Source organism: Mchenga conophoros, linkage group LG7 (assembly GCF_057382185.1).
Source record: "Mchenga conophoros isolate Kocher_MC1m ecotype Shallow Benthic linkage group LG7, M_conophoros_male_GT1.1, whole genome shotgun sequence".
In the NCBI taxonomy this organism is placed as follows: domain Eukaryota; kingdom Metazoa; phylum Chordata; class Actinopteri; order Cichliformes; family Cichlidae; genus Mchenga; species Mchenga conophoros.
In genome coordinates this window covers 39,747,783-39,772,610 of record NC_140532.1, presented here as the reverse complement: position 1 = coordinate 39,772,610, position 24,828 = coordinate 39,747,783, and the positions used below count along the sequence as shown (strand labels likewise).

General features: G+C 42.1%; 1 protein-coding gene across 1 annotated transcript in view; it reads left to right on the top strand.

Moving 5' to 3' along the window:
• Nucleotides 1-15,400, top strand: part of LOC146570651 (5-hydroxytryptamine receptor 4) — a 73,633-nt gene extending 58,233 nt beyond the window's left edge. Inside the window, exon 7 of the mRNA XM_085281211.1 lies at nucleotides 13,873-15,400. Within this exon, the coding sequence (XP_085137337.1) occupies nucleotides 13,873-13,966 (94 nt within the window). The 3' untranslated portion in view covers nucleotides 13,967-15,400. The remainder of the gene's footprint in view (nucleotides 1-13,872) is intronic.
• The last annotated feature ends 9,428 nt before the right edge of the window (nucleotides 15,401-24,828 follow it).

Genomic DNA, 24,828 nt, shown 5'->3' with positions numbered 1-24,828 from the left:
AACTATAGGCCCATTTCCAACCTCCCTTTTCTGTCTAAAGTACTGGAACGAGCCGCCCTCACGCAGCTCCAGCTATTTCTTGACAATAACAATCTCTATGAGAAGTTCCAGTCTGGTTTTAGAGCTCGGCATAGCACAGAAACCGCCCTTCTGAGAGTTTTTAATGATTTGCTTTTAACTGTTGACTCTGGTTGTGCTGCTGTCTTAGTAACCCTGGACCTGACAGCAGCCTTCGACACTGTTGATCACAACATACTGCTATCCCGCCTTCAACATTGTGTCGGTTTAAAGGGCACTGTCTTAAAGTTTTTCCAGTCCTATTTGAATAATAGGAGTTTTTCTGTTCACCTTGGTGAACTGTCATCTCCCAGAGCTCCTTTAACCTGTGGCGTACCTCAGGGGTCCATACTAGGCCCCCTGTTGTTTATTCTGTACTTGCTCCCTCTGGGCGATGTGCTCCGTAAACATAATGTGTCCTTCCACATCTTTGCCGATGATATTCAGATCTACCTCCCTCTGAGGTTGAACTGCAATGTTTCTTTGCAGCCGCTACTCTCCTGCTTGTCTGACATTAAGACTTGGATGACTCTTAACTTCTTACACCTTAATGAAAGCAAAACTGAAGTCATTCTGTCTGCACTCCCGGGTCTGGGTGCAATTCCCCCCTCCAGGGGCAAGGGTACCTAGACCCGGTTTGTAGAGTACGCTTGGGGAGTGTGATTGTGTGTACAGCGTCTCTTTATGTCTGTCTCCACGTTGGTTGAGTGTGGAGTGAGTGCATATGAGAGCATGAGGGTGGGAATGGATGTTTGTGTCTGTGTGTGCCTGTATGTCTGTGTCTATATGTCAGGTTGGGTATCAGACGCCACCTCTCTGGGGACACCTCAGGCCCTCCAAGGTTTGGAGGCCTATCTCCACCCACCACCACTTCCCCTGCCGGTGGCGGACTCCCTCAGGTGTCGGTGTGTTGGTGGTTCTTTGTGTCTGGGGGTGGGCGTCCGGGTACACACCGGCTCACTCCTTGGCGGCCGCTTGTCGGGGCCTGGGGCCTGGGGCTCGCTCGGCCCCCTTTGGAGGTGGGGTGCCCCCGGCCTCTCGGCCTGGGGCTCGGTCACTCAGGCACAGCTGGGGGCCGGCGGAGCTCACGGGCGCGTCACTGCAACTCCCCCTGACTTCTGCTCCGCGGCTGCTGGGCGAGCCCTCATCTGGGACTCTCCTCAGCTCTTACTGGAACAGTGGCGCGGCTGCCCCTCTGTTGGTCTTCCATGGTCTCTTGTGTTCTGGGGGCCTCTGGATGTCTGGAGTTTTGATCTCCTCCATACCCGCTTCACACCCTGGAGGACGGGGCTGTGGCCCCCCCACACTCCCTAGCAGATCATTACATGGAGAAACCTTTGGAATGCAAGCATGCTGATCCACACAGGTATGCACACATGGGTATTCACAGACGCGGACTAAAGCTTTCTTGGCTGCTGCCTCAAAGCACACTGTGCGCTGTCTATCTTGCGTGCTGCACAATATCGTTTATTATTTAGTAAATATTGATATCTATGACTAGCTAGTTTATTGTGATGGTGCTTTGTTTTCTCTATTATTATGTTGCTCTTTGTTGTTTGCTGTCTCCTCTGTTTGTTTTTTTTGTTTGTTTTTTTTTTTCTCCATACAGGTGACCCAGGAGTTCTTTTTTTTTTCTCTCTCTTCCCCCCCCTTCTCACCGTCTCTTCTCCCCTTTGGTTTTCTTTCTTTCTCTCCCCCTCTTTCTCTCCTTCATTCCCCCTGTCCTATTTATTTAAAAAAAAAAAAAAAAAAAAAAAAAAAAAAAAAAAGACAAAGGATGAACTGAAGCTCTGCCATCACGTAATGTCGCATACTGCTGTTTCTGATGTCATTTAGAAAAAAAAAAAAAAAAAAAAACTGAAGTCATTGTGTTTGGGCTTCCTAAAGATCCCAACTTCTCTCTTGACTTTTTGGGACCCCTAACCTCCGATTGCACTTCTTCCATTAAGAGTCTTGGTGTTATTTTTGACAATGCTTTTAAACTTGATAAACAAATCAGCTCTGTAGTTAAGGGATCTTTTTATCATTTGCGGATTTTAGCCAAAGTCAAGTCTTACCTTTGCAGGAACGATCTAGAAAGAGTGGTCCATGCTTTTATTACTTCACGGCTAGACTACTGCAATTCCCTCTATGCTGGCCTAGATCGTTCCTGTCTACATCGCCTTCAACTGGTGCAGAACGCTGCCGCTCGCCTGTTGACCGGTTCAAAAAAAAGAGACCACATCACTCCGGTTCTCTGCTCTCTCCACTGGCTCCCAGTTGCCTTTAGGATTGATTTTAAAATCTTATTGCTGGCTTTTAAGGTTTTAAATGGCACTGCACCTTCTTACCTGTCAGAACTCCTTAGAACTTATCGCCCCAGGAGATCTTTGAGGTCAGCCGACCTGATGCTTTTAGATGTTCCCAGGTATAAATTAAAGACAAAGGGAGAGAGGGCGTTTGCTGTGGCTGCACCCAGACTGTGGAACAGTTTACCTCCTCACGTCAGACTCTCCAAAAGCCTAGAAACTTTTAAAACCGCTCTTAAAACTCACCTCTTTTCATTGGCTTTTAGAAAGGTTTAATTTATTTGTTTTATATATTTTTATTTTATTTTTATCAGTGAGGTGTTATTACGAAATTGTGTTCTATTGTATTTTTATCTGTATTTACTGTACAGCACTTTGGTCAGCCTTGGTTGTTTTTAAATGTGCTCTATAAATAAACTTGACTTGACTTGACTTGACTAAAGTAGCTCCCCCGACAAGGCCTGATCAGCAGCAGGTGTGTGGCTTCGGGTGTGGCCAGTCCCCTAGCAGGGCCACACCCACCAGGCCTGACGGCGCCTATAAACGAGTGCTCAGACACACAGCCACCCACACACACATATGTACAAGCATAGAGAAGAAGGGGGAGCAACACCAAAAATACATAATAATATAACAGGTCCATGACTGCCCAGGAGTCCTGGGTCGCCCAGTCCCAGGACCCTGACAGAAACATTCAGTTCCTGGTCGTCACTGTGGTATAAACATATCCAGTTTAGTACTGTAAAGTAAAATACAGTCCGCAAATACTGCTAACGGTTTGGCTTCAAGTCATAAAACTCTTCCAGAGTTTAAAATTTCTGTGTGTATGATCTTTGCTACCCTTTCCCCGTTTGTTCAGTTCAGCCTCATTACCTGCTGTTAGGGACTTAGGCAAAAATAGGCATCTTCCCTTGAGACAAATTAGTAAAATGCCACAGAACATTTTTGTCCAGAAAAGCCTCCAGAAAGCCTGGAGAACTATCGCTCATGACTAGGGATGGGTATTGATAAGACTTTCACGATTCCGATTCCATTTTCGATTCTGTTTAACGATTCGATTCTTTATCGATTCTTTTTAAAAAAGATGAATTGACAACAACAAGAACCGGTTTTCGATACCCATCCCTACTCATGACCAGATAAAAATTACTTGGAAAATAAATAAATAAATAAATCGTCAAATTCCATGTTGTAGCGACACAAACAAGGCGTCTAAGGCGTCGTAGCAACCACGCCCAGCATGAGAAAGTTGTGATAGACGTGGCAATCCCAGCCAACAGTGATATCAGAAAGAAAGGAGCATGAGAAAATCAAAAAGTACCAGGGGTTGGAAGAACAACTGAAGGAGCTGCTGAAAGTAAAGTCCAAAGTGGTCCCAGAGGTACTAGCTTTTGGAGCTTTGACCCCCAAACTGAAAGAGTGGCTCGATCCAATCCAGCAGAACCCGCAAACTCCCAGGCCTCTAGTAGAGAGTCCAAGCTTGAGGAACGCACACATGTATACACAACCCCCACAAGAGGGAAAAGAGGGGAAATTACTATTCATAGATATGACAGAAAATAAGACAACACATACTAGGTCTCTTTTAATCGGAGAGGGGAGACTCCATTAAATGCCTGTCATCACTTACTGTAAGTATAATAAGTGACCTCATCCATGACTTTCAGCCAAGAAAAATTGATTCAAACTTTTCATTTTGAGTCACATTATATTGGTTTTAGGCTAAAAAACTGAATTGCTAGGATTAGGCAACAAAAGTTAAGTTTAAAAGGTTAAAATCTATCTTCCCATGACAATTGAGAGTTTACACGAGAGAGTACATTCACTTGTTCACACGACTGCTGCTAATGGGCTGAGGACTGTGTGTGCTAATATTTTTTGTGAATGTGTCTGACACTAACTGACTGCAGTCAGAGAACATGCTTCATGTTCATGTTTTGCTCTTGAACAATACCATATATGTAAGCACAGGAAGTGAGCTTTTCTTTGTAGTGATAAGCAGCATAAACGACATGTTTGTGAACCATTTTTAAGATGCAGAATGAAACCAAATCCAAGTCAGATCAAGGAAGGAGTTTATATGCAGTTGTAGAACTAGGCTTGGATTTGTTTATCATGGCATTAATAGGGATTAGATAGTGTGTGTAGCTTTCACATTCAGAGTACTGGGATTAGCAGGGTTTTATTTTGAATCAGAAAGAGCAATGAGATAAATTTCTGTTGGACGGAGAGCTATTGAAGGATTTAAACAAAACAATAGAATTAAAATAAACTTAATGAATGTCTAAACTTCCTCAAAGACAGTAGGGACAGCTTTGTGTGCCAGAACATGAGAAATTTATTTTTTGAAGAGACAAAAGTTAAAATTATTTTTATGATATTGTTTTTCTACCTACTTGCAAAAAATGAGTGTGCTCAGAGGAAAGCCCAAGAGCGACACCACAGACTCTTTAGCACGTTAAATATTAAAGTCCATGAAAGTAAGTTATAAAAAGACTGAACAACTACGGCTTTCCAGGAAGAGAGACTGTTTTCTCTAAAAAGAAGATGGCAGCACTTCTTACATTTGCTAAGTTGAATCCGAACAAATCACAAGACTTCTGGAACAATGTTATTTGGACAGTTGAGACCAAAATGCCACAATGTATATCTTCATGTCTGGTAAAAACCAGACATGGCAGCGCCTTCAACACCTCAAATCAAATGTCAAGCACGGTGGTGGAGGGTTGGTGATGATTTGGGCTTGTTTTGTAAACACAAGACTTCGGGCACCTTGCAGTCACTGATTCAACCATAAACACCTCTTCCTATTGGACAATAATCCCAAGCACGTGAAACCTAAAAGATAATCTGTTCACCTGAGCCTCAGGTACCTTGGTGTGATCTTTGATTCTGCCATGTCCCTAGAACAACACTCTCGCCAGTTGATTAGGAACTGCCCTTTTCAGCTAAGAAACATCTCCAAACTGCGAACTTTGCTGTCTAAGTCTGAGTTAGAGATGGTTATTTATGCTTTTATTTCATCTCGCTTAGATTATTGTAACAGCCTTTTTCTTTGTTTGAGCAAAAGGAATCTTGACCGTCTCCAGTTAGTCCAGAATGCTGCTGCAAGGCTTTTAACTAAGGCACGAAAAAGAGAGCACATTACACCAGTGTTACGTTCATTACACTGGCTTCCAGTACATTTTAGAATTCATTTTAAAATCTTGGTTCTGACTTTTAAAGCTTTGAATTGTGATGCCCCTGCCTACATTTCTGATCTTTTAGAACCCCACGCTCCCTCTCGCAGCCTGAGATCATCTAATCAAAGGCTGTTGGTAGTCCCACGAACTCGTTTTAAGACCAGAGGTGATAGATCTTTTAGAGCGGTGGCCCCCAGGTTGTGGAATGCTCTCCCTCCATCATTACATTGCCTTGATTGTATTTATTCTTTTAAAAAGCAGCTTAAGACTCATTTATTTAGATTGGCTTTTAATTAGATTTGTGCTGTGTGTTTTATTATTAATGTATTTTATGTATTTCTGTTTTATATTACTGTGAAGCACTTTGTGGTTTTTATCCTGTGAAAAGTGCTATATAAATAAATTGATTTGATTTGATTTGATAATGTTCCAGTCCAGAACTCAGCCCGAGTGAAATGCTTTTTGGGGACCTTTTCTGGGACCTTAAGAGAGATGTCCCGAAGTAAATTCCCACAGTCCTCAATGAACTAAAGCAAAGAAGAGTGGGACAAAACAAAAAAATGTAAGAGATTAAAAGTTTTACAGAAAGTGGCAATTCGATCCTCATAAAGTGTTCCATTTTTATGTAAGATTGTGACTTTTTTCACGTCTTTTTTCAAAGGTTTTAGTATCCTAAACTGTAATTTTACCACTGATCCTGGTCTTTGTTGCCTTTTTGGCACCAAACTGTTCCTCCTGAGCTTTAGACTAACACAAAAGCAAATTGTTGCTACAGTTGCCTTTCCTCAGATGCATATTTGCCAGTGACAATTAATTGTTTATAAGTGTAGATTTTGAGGATATGTTAATAGTTTGTTTTTTACCCCACACACTGTCAGTATGTATTTATTTGTATGCCCGTTTCCTTGAGTCAGATCCTCAGAGCTTGAGCGTGGTTTTGCCAGATACTCACGCTGATCCCTCTACTGGCTTCTGAGTGATAGGCATCTCTTCCATGACTGTGTGACAGACGGACAGAGATAGTATTTAGTATTTTAGTATTTAGTATTTATTTATTTATTGTCATTGTCAAGAACAATGAAATTGCGTTTGGGGCTTCCATACAACCCAAAAAAAAGAAGAAAATAATAAATACCCCTTAAAACCCAAGTGTACATATTTAACCCAGTGTGACTCCAATGCAATAAGACAATCCTTAGCAATAATGTTCGTAGAAATTCAGACAAAGACCTGAGAAACATGACAAAATACAACAATGCAACCCATTCAATATTATTGTACTGTGAGATATGATATCAGATATGATAGTTATCTATTTAAGAAAGAGGGGGGGGGGGCAGGAGGGGGAAGAGAATAAAGATATGATGCACCAATGCAGACCAGTTCATTGCTATTAAGAAGTTGGATATGGTTATTGTCCGTGAGAGGGGGGCAGAGAGTTCAGGAGCCTCACAGCCTGTGGATACAGGCTGTTGGCCAGTCTGGATGTTCTGGCCTGTATAGACCTGTACCTTCTCCCTGAGGGCAGCAGATGGAAAAGGTGGCGCGCAGGGTGATGTTGGTCCCGCAGGATACTGTGCACCCTCCTCAGACAGCGAGTGGGGAAGATATTACTGATCTCTGGCAGACTTGTTCCAATAATTCTGCCAGCTTCTTTCACCACCCGCTGGAGTGCTTGCTGGTCGGCCTTGGTGCAGCTGGGGAACCACACTAGAAATCCATACGTCAGAACGCTGCTGATGGCACAGTTGTAGAAGTTCAACATCAGAGATCTGGGAATGTGTGCGCTCCGCAGTCTCCTCAGGTAGTAGAGGCGCTGTTGGGCCTTCCGTACAACTGAGGTGATATGGTTGCCCCAGGACAGGTCCTCGGTCACAGTTACCCCCAAGAATTTAAAACTGCTCACCCTCTCCACCGCCTCACTGCCAATGAAGAGAGGCAGATGGTTGTTATGGCCCCTCTTCCGGAAATCTACAATGATCTCCTTGGTCTTTTTGGTGTTTAAGACCAAGTTATTGTCGTGGCACCATGACTCTAGTTGTTGCACCTCTGTCCTATAGTTTGTCTCATCATTGTTGGATATAAGTCCGAGCACTGTAGTGTCATCTGCAAACTTAACAATGAGATTGGACGCGCAGGAGGAAATACAGTCATGGGTGAAGAGAGTGTATAGCAGAGGGCTCAGAACACACCCCTGAGGGGCACCGGTGTTGACCACAAGGGTGGAAGAGGTGTTCTTACCCACTCTGACACTCTGTCTACGGTTAGTGAGGAAGTCCACAATCCAGTTGCACAGAGAGGAGTTAAGTCCCAGTTGGTGGAGTTTGGGACGGAGTTTGTATGGCCGGATGGTATTAAAAGCCGAGCTGTAGTCTACAAAGAGGAGCCGTGCATAGGTGTTCCTGTGTTCCAAGTGCTTCAGTAATGTGTGCAGCACTGTGGCGATCGCATCCTCGGTTGACCGGTTCTCCCTGTATGCAAACTGGTGCGAGTCCAGGGATGGTGGAAAAGCAGCTCTGATGTGTTTAATGACCAGTCTCTCCAGGCATTTGGCGGGAATGGGGGTGAGTGCCACAGATCTGAAATCATTCAGACATGTGACATTTGACTGTTTTGGGATGGGAACGATGGTTGCTGCTTTGAAACAGGATGGTACCAGTGAACAGGACAGCGAGGTGTCATATATAGAGGTGAAGACGTCCGCCAGGTCCGCAGCACAGTCTTTTAGCACCCGGCCCAGCACTCCATCCGGCCCGGCCGCCTTCCTGGTGTTAATGCTCCGGAACACACGCCTCAGCTCATGAGTGCTCAGGACCGGAGCAGGGTCGGTTGAGGGGAGAGGGGACAGGACAGGGTCGGTGTTCTCCCTGTCAAAACGGGCATAAAAGAGATTTAGATCCTCAGCCAGAGTAGAACTGTCGGCTGAGGGTGATGGTGTTCTTCTTTTGTAGTCCGTGATAGCCCTGATGCCCTCCCAGACCTGCCTTGGGTTTGTGTTGTTCTCAAACCTGGCCTCGATACGCCTCCTGTGCTGCTGCTTGGCAGTCTTGATGCCTCTTCTCAGGTTGGCCCTGGCAGCACTGTATGCCTCCTGGTCCCCGGAGTTGAAAGCGTTGTTCCTCGTTCGAATAAGTTGTTGAACTCTGTGTGTCATCCAGGGTGGATTATTAGGGAACACACGGAATCGTTTCCAAGTTGTTACATTGTCCACACAGAAACAGATGTAGTCCAAGACAGTGGAGGTGTAACTGTTCAATGCGACACGATTGTCAGTGTCCTGCACCTTGAATACATCCCAGTCTGTGCAGTGGAAACAGTCCTGAAGCATCGGAATAGCATCCTGCGGCCATGTTCTCACGGTTTTGGTTGTAATCCCAGTGCTCTTGATCTTTTGTGTGTATATTGGGTGTAGCAGAAGGGAGAGATGGTCTGACAGACCCAGGTGGGGATAAGCCTGGGCTCTGTACGCATTCGCCATGTTGGTGTACACCTGGTCCAACGTTCTATCTCCTCTGGTAGCACACTTCACATTACGGTGGAAATTGTGAAGTACAGATTTCAGGTCCGCGTGGTTAAAATCCCCAGCCGCAATAAAGACACTGTCCGGGTGTGCTACCAGGCTGTTATTGATGCTGCTGCTCAATTGTGCTAACGCTAGCTTAGCATTAGCATCTGGTGGAATGTAAACAGCGCAGATGTAAACGGCAGAAAATTCCCGAGGGAGATAGAATGGACGGCACTTTAACACCAACAGTTCTACCTCTGTACTGCACAGTTTTTCCGTTACCGTGACGTTCGTGCACCAAAGGTTGTTAATATAGATGCACAGCCCCCCGCCAGTCTTCTTACCCGAGTCCGCAGACCTGTCGACTCGATAGGCGGTGCGGCCTGCTAGATCGATAGCCGCATCGGGAATGGCGCTGTCCAGCCAGGTTTCAGTGAAAATCATGCACGAACAGTTATTAAAAGTCCGTCGAGTGGCGATCTGCAGTCGTATTTCATCCAGTTTGTAACGGATTGAACGGGCGTTGGAGAGGAATATGATCGGGAGTGGTGGTTTAAACGGACTAGTCTTTAGCCGTGCCCACAGGCCTCCCCGCTTGCCTCTCTTCTGCCTCCGCTCGCAACGTCTCCTCCTGCGGCTTGCTGTTGCGGGTAGCCCCGGGGGTTGCTTAACGATCTCCGGGGGGATGAGATACTCGGATGTTAATTGAAGTAACCCCAGACTGTGTGAAATAATACACAGTACCACCAAAAGTGCAAAAGTAGAGCTGTGTTTGAACAGTAAACAAACTTGCTGTACCGAAAACACACAAAAAAGAGAAGAGCAGAAGCTAACAGAACATTTCTGTTTGTCTTTCTCCCATTGCCTCCTCACCCGGGGCATGCCTCCACATTGGACTCAGTGTATGCCTCTGTGTGTGTGTGTGTGTGTGTGTGTGTGTGTGTGTGTGTGGTCATTGTGGCAAATGATCTGATAAGAAGGAGCTAATCCTGTTGAACCTCTGTGGTCGGTCACCAGTCTTCACTCAAAAGGGAAAATTAGATGTTGTGCCTCTCCAACTGCATGTTTTTGGGTTTGTGACTCGTACTGTGTTTGAATGGAAATGATAATTTACTCTTTAACTACAAGCAAACTGATATTTAGATGTATACTCATCTGAGACTTTATTAGGTTGACCTTGCTGGTACTGGGTTGGAGCGTTTTACCTTTAGAGCTAGCTTAAATTCTTAATGGAATAGATTCAACAAGGTGCTGGAAACATCCCTCAGAGATTTTGGTCCATATTGAAATGATAACATCAAATAGTTGCTCCAGATTTCCTAACTGCACATCCGTGATGCAAACCTCCCATTCCACTACATCCCAAACATGCTCTATTGGATCGTGATCCAGTGACTGTGGCAGTCATTTGAGTATGTTGTATTCAAGAAACCAGTTTGAGAAGATCTGAGCATGACATAACAAATTGTCCTCCTGGAAGCAGCCATTGCAAATTGAGTACTCTGTAGACACAATGGGATGTACATTGTCAGCAATAATACTCAGATAGGCTGTGGTGGTTAAATAATGCTCAGTTGGTACTAAGGAGCCCAAAGTGTCCCAAGAAAATACCCCCCCACACCAATACACCACCAGCACCTGAACTGTGTATGCAAGCCAGGATGAATCCATGCTTTCATGTGGCTCACACCTAATTTTGACCCTACTGTCTTAATGTTGTTGTGACTCAATGAATTAGAGGTGGTTGGGCAGAAAATTCCCATTAGATCAGCGTTCTCCAAAATGATCAAAATAGCACAACATAACAACCGTGCCACATTTAGGTCACTAAAATCTTTTTTTTGTTCGATTCCGATACTCCGTTTGAACTTCACCAGGCTCTCTCCAATGCATTTAGGCGTCTACATGCCTAAATGCATTGACTTGCTATCATGTGGTTGGCTGATTGGATAGTTGGGTTAGTGAACAGTTGAAAAAAGTGGCCTGTGCGTACATGATGCAGCTCATGTCCACTGCCTGAACTAGCTTTCAGAACAAAAGAAGAGAAAACAATCCAATACACAATGTGTTTGGGATCCTGTATCATCACTCTGCCTCTCGTTGTCAGCCACAGCTCCAGTTGACTGATACTGCTGACAATTATCAGACTCACCATTATGACTCATGTGAAAAGGTTGGATAATCGTCACCCCTGGACGGACTTGCTTTGGGTACTCAATTAGAAATATTTTCTCTCTGAGCTGCAGAGACATTAGTAAATACCATTAGCTGAGTTCAGAGATAAAAACCAGGACATCACATCAGTTCTAAACTTAGGCAAACTGGTTTTCATCATATAGAAACTAAGTACCTGAAAACTGGGACTTTTCATTTAATTCTTTCAAAAAATATTTTGCTGTTTTAGTTACTTTGAGAAGCAGGATGAGAATGTAATTTCATTTTATATATGTGAGAGTATCCACACTATATATCCATAATAATATACCAAAGGTTTCCATTAACACAAGGCTGGTTAATGAGGAAATGTCAATTGAGCGGCAGTTTTTAATGTTACTGCATTATCTTTCAACTACAATCTTTGGGAACTTAATCATCAAATGCCAAAAATGACTTGATGATGCTCTTTAAGTAGGTTTCTTTAGGCTGTACGAAGTATTCACTCTGACAATATTTCCAAAAGCACCACAATGTGCTTTATAAATGGACTGGCTTTGTGATTATAAGTAATCTTTACATGTGTTGGTTGATATCTACAGTTAAAAGCCTGATAAATGTATGTTTCTACATAATTTGGAAACAGTAGAAGTATCCCAGCTGCCTTCATTTGGAATATAAACATATAAATGTTGCTGCTGTTTTGTTCGGCTTGCTTCAGTGGGTTGCAAACACACCAGTGGAGCCAGACATGCACACTAAATCACAAAATATCTTCACTTGTGCTATGTAGAGCTTTTTTTATTTATTTTAATTTTGATTTGTACTCTAAATAAACGGTCCTTGCAAAAACAAATGCTACAATTCTCCCTTTTCCATTTTGAAGTATTTTCTCTGTTTGCTCCCTTTCTCCCATTCCCCCGTCCTCCCTCTTTTCCAGGGGAACTTTGTGCCTTGCTTTGACAGCAGTTCCCCTTTTTTCTGATTTCCCATGCCTTCTTCCTCTCATATTCCCACCGACTTTTCCACAAAAGCTCTCCTCTGGTGGTTTCTGCCAGCAGAGCTATGATACATTTGTGTTTGCCTTGACCTCAACTCATCCTTCAAACATGGAACTTAAAATTTCACTCTATATGACATACAGTAAGTGACATTAGCCGTTAGAAACAGAAGCACATTTACAGTGGGGTGAAAAAGAAAGTACTCCATCTTTCACTTCTAAGGTTTTATGTATCTGAGCATAATTAAAAAAAAGAATCGCTGACCTCAGATGACCAGAATGACATGATATATTTCATCATATCAGTGTATATTTAAAAAAAAAAAAAAGTAAGGCAAAATGCAGAAGCAGTGTGTGAAAAACTAACTACACCTTTACTGCTTCCACAGGAATTAAGAGAGTAATCATCATCAGCAAGTGTGGCCATCTCTATTAAAGCAGAAGTTTTGGCAGTTTGCTGTTCTGGTATGCGTTAACACAATGCCAAGTAGGAAAGACATCAGCAGTGATGAATGAGAAGCCATTGGAGCTCAGTCAGGGAATGGTTATATGGCCATTTCTTCCATTACTCTATTGTGAGTTGCATTCTTCCTAGAAGTGGACATTCCAGCAAATTCACACCATGGTCAGATTGTGCAGTGCTCAAAGAAACTCCCAAAAAAGTTTTTGATAATACAATTGGAAAATATTGCACAAGTATGTCTTGTTTGCCAGGAGAAAGCCTCTTTTCTCTAAAAAGAACTAGACAGAGCTTAGGTTTGCAAAGTTACATCTGAACAAATCACAAGCCTTCTGTCCTTTGGACATACAAGACCAGTGTATAGATGTCTGTATATAACGCAACTAAAACCCAGAATATCAAGACAAATACCTCATACCACCACCATGCACAGTGGTGCTGGGGTGACTACAGGACCTGGGCTCCTTGCAGTCATTGAATCGACCAAGAACTCGTCTGTATACCAACGTATTCTAGAGTCAAACGTGAGGCAATCTGTCTGACAGCTGAAGCTTGGCGTACCTTGAGCTATGCAGCAGAACAATGACCCAAAGCACAGCAGCAAATCTGCGAGAGACAGTCCAGACCAGCTGAAATGCTGTGGCAGGACAGCACAGCATGTCCACAAACCTCAATGAACTGGAGCAATGCAGTAAAGAAGAGTGGGCCAAAATTCCTCCTGAACGAGAGACTGATAAAGTCGTACAGCAAATTATTACTTCAAGTTTATGCTGCTGATCTACTGAATCACGGGGTGGACTTAGTTTTTCAGACACTGCTTCTGGCTTTTTGGGTCAGTGTTTTTTAAATAAATAATGACACGTGTGTTGTTGTGCATCCAAGGTGCTAAATAATTTTAGATATGTATACATATAAACACACATAAAACCTTAGAGTTAAAAGAGGGATACTTTCTTTTTCACATGACTGTATGTACTGTATGTACAGGCTGGGGTGCTTCCCTTTGACCTCTGCTGAAGGGAGAAAAATCGCTAAAAAGAATTCATCTTCCATGATTAGCATGAAAAAAAAATAGGGCTTTTAAATGACCTCATTTAACATGTCAGCTTTCTTTCTGCCTCTGCCTATAGCATTGTAGATGTGAAGTGTATATGAAGTTTACTTTAAGACTGTCTGACTTAAGGCTTAACTAACGTGTACTAAAGGCACCTCTGTCTAATTTTCAGATTGTCCTTCCTGCCAAACCGGAGCTACAGCGACAATGGACGGACAATTCTGGCCAATGAGCAGGAATCCCAGGACTCTCTTGGACCTCTATGAGGATGACTATTTTAAAAACAGAACTGTGATGAACCTTGAGGTGGACTTCCTCAAATAATAGTGATCGTGTCCCTTCTGGATATTCGAGCTATGATAATGCATCATCATTGTCTGATTTACTTTACTTACTGGTCCTGTCCATGGATCTCTAAAGATGTTCATTACTCAAGTGTGGAGCATCAGAACGGACTTGTTTGTTATAAAATAGTTGGATCAAGGAACTGTGCAAATGTTTCCAGGCATGCTCTTATTATGAAGCCCAAAGAACTAGTCTGGATCCTGGGATCAGCGAACTGCAAGCCCATCCATGTTAACATAATGTGAGACTCATTAACCTAACTTAAAACAACAAGCTGTGGCAGAGCTACCTGCCTGCTGCTCATACAAATGTTTGTTCATATAAGAATACGGCTTCTTTTACAGTACTGCTTTCTTTTCCTGTCTTTTACCAGCATAAACTAAACAGCTAAGGTGGCACTGGAGTCTGACACAGAGTTTTTAAAAAGGACTTCATAATTTCTGTTTTTCATTTCTAATCCTGCTGTGAACAAAAACACCAAAGACTGAAGACATGGACATTTTGATTTGATTTCTCCCAGGAAAGGCATCAGCGGCATCATGCAGTTCAAACAGTGCTGAAGCACCTGCATAACGTTTTCATGGAACATAAAACATGGCCGGACTTTTGTATGCAGGCCAGCCGCAAAGTTGAAGTGTAGCTTTACGCCAATGTGAAAAAATGTATGTCAAAACATTTATCGTGGTTTTCATCGTTCTGCAGAGAATGACGGTGATCTGTGTTGGAGAATATGCTTTACTTTTGTAAATTTATAAGATAAACTTCTGTAACAAAGCACTGAAAGTTCAGGCGCATTGCCATAAATGTGTCTGAAAAAGTGAAGGTTTCAGGAATGTGAAGAAAAATCCGCTCTGGTGTTTGTGCTTGTGAATGAGTCCAGTTTCCTGTATTCTTTCATGTAAATAAGGCTGCTGTGAAACATGAAGAGAAATCACTGGCGCATACAGTCACCGGCCACTTTGTTAGGTACATCTGTGAAACCACCTGTAGGTGCAAACATTCAGTTAGTTAATCACATGGCAGCAATTTACATTTACACATAGTCAAGACAAACTGCTGAGCTCTGGAGGAAAAAGAGGGTCCAACCTTGTACTAACAAGGCATAACTAATCAAGTGGCCAGTGACTGTAGTTGGATGAATAAGACACTTTGAAACAAGAAGCAGTCTCACATATCAAAAAATAGATACAACAGCAATATATTAGAACACCAGAAGTAATTTCTAGTAGCCAAAGCTTAGTGTATACAGGTCAATGTACAATTTACAAACTGAACCAGCTGTACATGGATCAGGATCAGGAAATACCTGCAACCTTCTGTCACATATTCAGTTTATCTCAGAGTTGGGCCTTAAATCCTGCAAACCTTTCTCAGTCATGTATTTCATTATGTGTGACTTAAGGAAAGTAAAAAAAATCTTGCAAAATTTTACTGAAACAGGAGAAAATCTTTTCAGCCTACGTTCACCAATTATAATTTAGAGAAGTAGGAGACTTTATGTCAGTGAAGCACAAATAAGTACATGTATATACCAATATAGCGACTCACAGGGTGCTTTATGAGCTATAGGTATTACACTGCCAGTGCTGGGTTGGACCCCCTTTGCCTTCAAAATTGCCCTAATTCTGTGTCAAAGATTCAACAAGGTGGTGGAAACATTCCTCAGAGAAATTTGGCCCGTATTGACATGATGAAGTTGCTGGAGATTTGTTGGCTGCAAATCTGTTATGTTGTAAGGTAAAGACCTACAATAATACAGAGAAAAACCCAACCAGGTGACCCCCTGTGAGGAAACAATTGGCATCAGTTGGAAGGAAAAAACACAGAGGAATACATACACATAGCATATCAGACTTGAATACACTCACTGGAACAAAGTCTGACAATTGCTCATATAATCAATTGCCCTCCCTGTTAGATGTCATGTTTCACAACATGAAAAAAATATCAGCAGCCTCGTGCTTGCATTTACAGAAGCACTGCATCTGCTGTAGATTGTAATAAATTCAGGATCGGGTTTATTTTGCACAAAGGCAGTTTTCAGCTGAGGTGGGTATGAAGGTGTGGAATTTCACAAATGAAGAATAACAGACTTGGAGCTTTTGAGTTGCTTGATCAGTGGACTGATCAAGTGGACTGTTTTAAAGGCAAATTAGGTGACATTTGACCACTAGAGGGCAGAAACACTGTAAAACAACCTCAAAGAGCCCTTCAGTGGGATTTACAACTCAATGTTAAATCTACGCTGTAACTTACTTACCTAGGTATGTGCTAATGCAGCTTGTAATGACTGTCATTTGCCTATTCCAGCACCATCTAGTGTTTCATTAGAGAAACTGCAGAACAGCTGCACAGCCTGCAGCCCAGGCTCTACATAAATTCATTGCATAAGCCTAAATCAGACTTTAAGGGAGTACCTGTAATTACCTATTAGTACTAATTTTGTCTAATTGAACATACGAAAACAAGTTGATGTGACATAGTGCCTACATTTAAAAACAACAACTAAAAGCAGTACAGTTTGGCACCACTGGTGACTCCTTTACATTTTCCAGACTCCTTTGATTCCAAGGTTTATTCTAAGTTTAGCCCACATGTTGTCTGTCTAAGTTGGTCTCCATCTATCACAGCGCGTTTTGAGTTTGACTTACAAAGGCGTGAAGCTATTATCCGCCTACTGTCTGTCATCACTAATATCTGCGTTATATTGTCCTTCTGCATTTAAAGCATCAGTTAACACCTCTTCTTTCTTTTTCTTCTCAGTTCACAGCCTCCATGTATTTCATGTTTATTAGACGTGATAAAGATGCCAAGAAATGAAAGCATTTTAAACATTTTGACTTCCAATCTGCAACAAGGTGTAAACAAAAATTTATAGATTTGTCATATAAGGCTCATATGTTGCACATGTTAACAAAGAGCGGTTTATTTACACATTGACTCTGCACCAGGCAACATTAGCGTTTTTGGCCACCTAACAGAATAACATCCAATAGACAAGCTCCTTTTAGCTCTGTTTCTTTAATATAGTCCATCTGATTGCTGAAATCATTAAGATCCATCTTCTGCTGGAAAGAAAATACACATATATGGTCCTTAGAGTCTGTATTTTAAGCAGATTGTCCTCTTTCCCCCAGATTTTGGCAGGGGGAAGCCTATTGTAGTATTTGTGCCTTCTATTGAACGTTCACTTGTCTCAAATTGAGCTCTGTGATGTGATCCTTTCTTCAGCAAGCCGGCATGAGAAAGCAGGCTCTCTGTGAGGCTGAAGCATTTTTAACAAGCTTTCATTATTGTTGGAGGTGGTAGGCAGTAATTACACACAAAGCCCCTCATCAGAATCCTGTTTGGTAACAGCAAACCTGAATATCTCCAATCATTCCCAGTGCTGCTAAAAAAAGAAAAAACAAAACAAATGACTTAGGTTGGGAGTTTGCTGGCCGTTAACTAAACGGTGAATTCATTATATTGTGAGCCTTCTCACAACTCTCTGACTCCGCTGCAATCCTTCTGGGGTTATAGCCTGTCCAAGACCTCGAGATCTCAAGGCTCTGGCTCATATAGCACCACAGTGCCAGAGCTGGACCCGGTCTTCTAAAAACATTTGGCTCGAGGATTAATCTGAAGCTAACACAGGAACAGAACATCATTTTTAACCTAACAAGACATAGATTTATACTTCCATCTATGGTACTGAAAAAAATAATGTTGACTGCAATGGAGATGTTTTTGTTTCAGGGTCTGATCTCTTATAGCAAACAGGCCTGCACAACGCAAAACAATTTGTTTGAGGATATAAAATGTGGTACCTCATCATGGGGGTTTATCATTCTTTCCACATGGAGGCAAGATCTTAGAGTTAACTTCAAAGCACGGCCCCAAGAGCCACTTTTAGGTGTGTCTCATTCATTGGGAAGCAGTCCCACATGGTTCCTATTGGAAAAACTTAAATAAGCTAGCTGTAAGCAGTTCATTAAGCTTATTAGACATGCTCCTGCTCAACCAACCTGTTAGTCTCAACCAACAAGTATTTTCTTTCATAACACAAAAAAAAAAAAAGAATTTGAAAATTCCTTCAGTGAAGCACAAATCTTACTTTAACATGCAGCAAGTTTTACTCATCGTGTACATCGAGTTGTAGCGGGCTCTCTACTGCCCCCTGTTATCAGAGCTCAAAACAAATCCCACTGGTTGGGCAAATTTGTAGGTAATTTCTATTGGGAAAACTGCGCTAAAGAACAGTGCATAGCCACAACCAGCACCACCCGGGCCTGTCTCAAACGCAAACAGTTGTTTCTTCAAGCCAAGTAAAAGATGAGCAGAAGACATCCAGCTGCGCAGCAAAAACTAGTACCGACACACGGTGCTACTTGGAATACAACAGATGAGCCAGTTCAGGTGAGGGGGTTTGTTTTTCCCCATTAGTCTTATAAAGCGACGGAGTATAGATGTCTTTAATGGATTTGAAAGTTTAGAAAATGACTGGTGCAGTGCAGAGAAAAATTGGATGGGGATAAAGAAAGCAGAAATCAGAGACTCTCATAGACTTCCTGCTTAATACCACCAGATGTCGTCGCAACACTACTAACTGTGATGGGCTTTTCTATTCAGCGGGTAGAGTAGGAGTTCATATTACTGAGGGGGGGGAGGCTTCTGTTTGTTTGTTCAGATTTTGACAGGAAAAGCATCATGCCTGTTATAAGTGTCAGCTTTCCAACACAGGAAAGCCTCCATCACTATGATAAGTGCTATGAGCTACAAGTCTACCGCTGGAACTTAAGCTAAACTATCTTTTTATGATTGCTTTGTTGTTATTATTATTACTATTATAATTAAGGTATAAAATGGAAATCTCACAGGAGTGTAATCCAAATTCAACGATTGTTAAATAATTTTTAAGTCTATATTTAATCCAAAACAATAGTAATAGTAAGTAATAAGTGACCAAATGCTGAAAAATCTATATACACACAACTGATAAAGCTGAAAATCAGTTTTGACTGTGCTCTTCAGGCCATTACGCCACACTGTATTAAACACAAATATCACTTTATAAAATATACCTGACAATGTATTAGGTACAGATTGCTCTTAATGCTCCCCCCCAGGGTTTTTGAGTTTATTATATTATTTATAATTTCTAGTCTTTGGTTTCTTTGAGTTCTGTCTTATGGTTTATGTCTCTGTCTTGTCTAGTTGCTCTGTCTCCCCTGTCAGCTGTATCCCCTTGTCTAGTTCGCGTCTCTGTGTATCCTTAGTTGCTATATCCCCGTGTCCAGTCAGTGTCTGTGTTTGCCCTGGTCCCACGTCTCTGTTCCCTCTGTTGTAGTGCCTGCGTGTGAGTCTGTGTCTTTTGTTCAGTCTGTGTTATGGGTTGCCTGTTTTACTTTGAAAGTCCATGTCCGATGTTAATGTGTCTGGTTTTGCTTCCTTTGTCTCGTTAGGCCTGATTTGCCCCAGCTGTGTTTCCCTCCTGTTACACATTCCCTGATTGCTCCCTCTGTGTATTTGAGCCCTGTGTTTCTTTGTGTCTGGGTCGTGATCTACTGTTTACCTAGCTGTGTGTTCTGTCAGTCCTTCGGTTTAAGTTTATTTTTGATTTTTTCCAGTTATGTTATATTTTAAGTTTTACATTAAAGCTGTTTTGAGTTCACGACTGTCTCCGGAGTCTGCACCTTGGGTCCTATTCCTGTCTGCACACAGCCACTCATAACACTAAATTCTTTGTGATTCAAGATGCAGGAAACACTCCTTAGAGATGTTGTCCATGCCATCCTGCTGGAAGAGCCATTAGATGCTGTGATCATAAAGGGATGAGCATGGTCAGCAACATTGCTAAGGAAGACTGTGGCATTTAAAGCACAGTTGATACTACGGGACAGGAACCATTGGTACAAGTCAGGAGGGATCCACGCCTTTATCTTCTCACTGTACCATCCAATTGTCACAGCAGAAATCAAGATTAGCCAGACCAGGTGATGTTTTTCCATTTTCCTGTTTGTTTCCCATGATCTTGTGTAAGTTTCCTTTCTTAGCACACAAGAGTGGAACCTGGTGTAGTCTTCTGCTGCTGTAGTCCACATTCTTCAGTTTGGCATGTTGTGCATTCACAGATCCTTTTATGCATATCTTGTTTGTAACAAATGGTTATTTGAGTTACTTGCCTTTCATCAGCTGCAGTCTGACCCTTTTCCTCTGACATCATAAAGGCATTTTCACACAGAGAAAGGCTTGCTATCAATGCACAGCTGCACTCGTTATAATAGCATGGTTCTGCAGCAAAGCCCAAACTGCAAAGTCACTTCATGCATCCCAAAAGGTTGATTCTGTTCATCTGGACATAGCATTTTCAGTGGGAGAAACATTTTGTCACTCATCCAAGTGACTTCTTTAGTCTCAGCTGACTGCAGGTTTCCCCAACCTTATAAACAGTCATTTTAACCAACATTTTAAGTCACTTCATGCATGTTTCCCAGTGTTTGCAAACAGGCTTTTATGCTCCATGTTCTGTATCGTGTCTTCTTTCACGCTGCACAAATGTCTTTCATACTGAAAGAAAGTAGCAAACATTTATTTCCGTCTGATGTACATCAGTGGTTGTAGATTCTTGTTTGCATTCATTTAAATCTAAAAGGTACAAGTGCAATCAGTGAGCCAAGAGGTAAATTAATGGGAATGAGGAACTTCTACCAAAGAGCATTTTTTTTTTTTAAATGAATGAATTAATGCAAGAAAGGAAAAAAAGAAAAAGAAATGAGCTTATTAAGACTTTTGTGATATTGTTTAGGCATGTATTTCTTTCTTTATGCATATTTCAGTTATTATTCATTGATGACGTGTTTTGGTGTATGTCTCTTTTCTGCATGCTCCACTTTATAAACAGTGTAAACAACATGCTTAGAGTTCACCTTTTGCCTGTGTAGAATAAATAACTAGGTCTTTTGGTTATCGGTTGATATGTTAGTGCTTTGTCAATAAACAGCTGTTTTGGGTAACTTTTTAACCGAAACATTATTATCATCATTCAAGGGAAGTTTGAATGGTAAATGGCCTGCATTTGTATAGCGCTTTTCTAGTCCCTAAGGACCCCAAAGCGCTTCACACTACATTCAGTCATTCACCCATTCACACACACATTGGCGATGACAAGCTACATTGTAGCCACAGCTGACCTGGGGCGCACCGACAGAGGCGAGGCTGCCGGACACTGGCGCCACCAGGCCCTCTGACCCCCACCAGTAGGCAAACACAGGGTTAGTGTCTTGCCCAAGGATATTTGGCATGCAGTCAGGAGGCAGCCTGGGATCGAACCACCGACCTTCTGATTAGTGGCTGACCTGCTCTGCCACCTGAGCTACAGCCACCAGAAGGGTTGTACTGGAGCACCACAATGGCTCTTTGTGCATGGGGCTCTAAAACTCAAGTTACTTTCCATAAACTGCTAATCTTCCCTAAACATTTACATCCCAGGACAATGGCTAATTCTAGACAAATGGAGTTAAAATGTAGTTGACGGAGCCTTTGCATGAATCCATCAGTGTCTTCTGTGGGATCCATTCAACTGTTGAGAAATCCTGAAGATGCAGAGAAGGTGATGTCGTGCCATGAGGTTGTCAAGATGTAACTTTGGACTTGTGGCAAATTACTGTTTAACGTTTTGACAGGGCAGTTAAGCAGTTAAATGTGGCTGCTCTCGTTAGCAACCCAGATGGAACAACTACAGTTAGGAACACTTGGATTAAATGCTTTAAAAATTAAAAAAATAAAAATAAAAAAATTAACCTGATTACAGAAATCCAAGGATATCAGTTGATGTGTATAACACAAACCTTTGTCTCACCAGGTGCTTCTTCCAGAAATAAGTGCTCTCTGCAGTCCTACAAAACACTAACCACAGTGTATGATTGATTAGCTTTTAGAACCACCTTTAGCAGCAATAACTTGAAGCAAATGTTTTCTTTATGACTTTATCAGTCTCACATTGTTGTTAAGGAATTTCGAACCACTCTTCTTTACAACATTACTTCAGTTTATTGAGGTTTTTAAATATTGATGTTTGTTTAGGCTCAGCTCTCTTAAGGTCTCGACACATCATTTCAATCGACTTGAAGTCTGTACTTTGACTGGGCCATTGCAACAGCTTGATTCTTTTCATTTTCAACCCTTCGGTTAAAGATTTGCTTAAAATCATTCGCCTGTTGGGTGACCTAATATTGGCCCAAGGAAATGACCTCACATTTGACTCTAAAATACTTTGGTATACAGACGAGCTGACTTTCAACTCAGCGACTTCAAAACAAGCCCAAATCTTCACCACCACCAGGTTTGACAGCTGCTGTATTTGTGTGATATTGCGAGACGTCTCCACCTAACCTGAGAAGATACTTTCTCCTGGCATCCCTTCCAAACAAGAGATACTTATTCAGTCTTTTTATACTGTTATAATTAGACTGTTATACAGTCTAATTATACTCTTAGAAGCAACAGAGGGCAAGTTCACTGCTGATAATCGTCCTCCTTGGAATGCTCCAGACTAACAAATTCACAACACTCACACTCATTGGTGCTCAGTTACTCAAGTGCATTGGGTGTCCCTGTTTTCCACATACTGCTTCAGGATTGGTGCTTCATTTAAATAATGGAAAGGTGGAATATTTCATGTGTTGTTGTATGTAAATATTTCAAAACCTGATAAGGACCAGATGACTTTTCATTCTATCCTGATATCCTAAACGTGTGATTTCTTTTACACACAACAGTATATACGGTTACTACAGGGTGGGCCATTTATATGGATACACCGTAATAACATGGGAATGGTTGGTGATATTAAAGTCCACCCTGTATTATTTTAATAATAAGGTTGTTGTCACCTGCTTTCACCTGGGCCCTATTTCAGGAAGCCGGTTTAGTGCAAACTCTGAGTAAGTATACCCTGAGTTAACGAAAACTCTGGTTTTTCGGTTTCACAAAGCGAGTTTAGATTAATTCTGAGTGAGTTACTATGACGACACACTCCGTGAAGCTAACCTGCCCCCTAGCAGGTTTACTTCAACTAACCCTGACGTTCTCCGCCTCTTTGTCGGAAACCTGACTGTAGGAAGTGTCAGACATGGCGTGCCCCTTCCTTGAAGAGCCAGTAGATGTTGAAGCCCAAATTCTCCGCAGAGCTCTCCGCCGGGAGAGAGTGATTAGAGCGCGTTTGGACATTTTATCATTTCCTGATGATTTTCTGTGTGAACGTTACCGTTTTTCAGCACAATCTATAATTTATTTGAATAACATCCTCAGGCCTAATATTGCTCATGTGACACATCGCGGACATGCTCTCAGTTCATTACATATTATTTGTATTGCACTTCGGTTTTTTGCAAACGGGAGCTTTCTGTATAATATTGGTGACGCTGAGCACGTTTCCAAGGCTACCGTCTGTCGGGCAGTCAGGAATGCTACAGTTGCACTGAAACGTCTCCTGTACTCGTTTGTGGTGTTCCCCGGTCACAGACCCACAAGATTTATCAAAGAGGGATTCCACAAAATTGCAGGTATCAGGATGAACGAAACTTAATTCATGATGTGATGATACTTGAACTACTACTTAAATTTTACATTTATTCTCACGGTTCCCAGGCGTGAGTGGCTGTATAGATGGCACTCACATTCCAATCATTGCTCCTTCAGTAAATGAAGGAGACTATGTGAACAGGAAGTCTTTCCACAGCATTAATGTACAGGTACATAGTTCCCTGTAGCATTTCAAACTAACAAATTATTTCATTATAGTAATGGATGCTAATTTGTTTTCTCTGCACTGTGAAGATCATATGTGATGCTGCCAACATTATCACAAATGTGGAAGCCAACTGCTCAGCCTCTGTGAGTGGTGGTGGTGGAGGACCCCCACCTGTTTTTCGGGCCTCCGCTTTTTTTTCTGTTGGCTATAACGGGTCAAATTTGAGCATACAGAGTAAGCAAATATGTACTTGTAATGTGCTCAGATAATTTCAATAAGTGCTTACAGAGGGGAAATTAATGTAGCCTCTAACTGCAATTGATTTACATCGGACAAACAGACCAAGCACTATGGCTCATAATACAATTACACCTCACCTGTTTGGACTATATTTTTATATTTCATTTTTACTTGCTGCCAGGAACGTTTGGGGCCTGTTGGGTTGCACCTGCGCTCACATCACGTCACAAAATAAAATGTATGAAATAAAAAATAAAATAAAATATAATAAAATAACGTGTTAAATGGATGGAAATCCCTAGATCAATGTTTAAACTAACACTCACGCATTGACTCTGTCGGCTTTGTTTTGCCATGCATGCTCCCTTTCTTTTGCAGCTGAGGCTGTGTTACTTTTTTTCCGCAAAATTTGCATGTTATCGGCATATGCTGCCATCAGAATTTCGGCCTCAAGCGCTGTAAAATACATTGACCGCGCCTTCTTTCCCTCCGTCTCCATGGTGACTCGCTTAATCTGTGCTCCACTAATCAGGGCTTTATGTATCCTCGTGCGCGCGTTTAACTTGGGGTTAAAGCAACTCCGCGTTGACTGAACTAATTGTTATCAGCCTTTCTGAAACCGAATATTCCGAGTTGGACAGTTCGGGGTTACTCAATCCTGAGTATCGTTTTTCACTGAGTTTTCTAAACCGGCTTCCTGAAATAGGGCCCTGCTGTTCAAACCTGCTGTTATTGAAGGAAAGCTGTTACGGCCGAGAGGGCCAGGCAGTGGGTGTGGACTCAAATGCAGACACAGAGGGAGGCAAAACG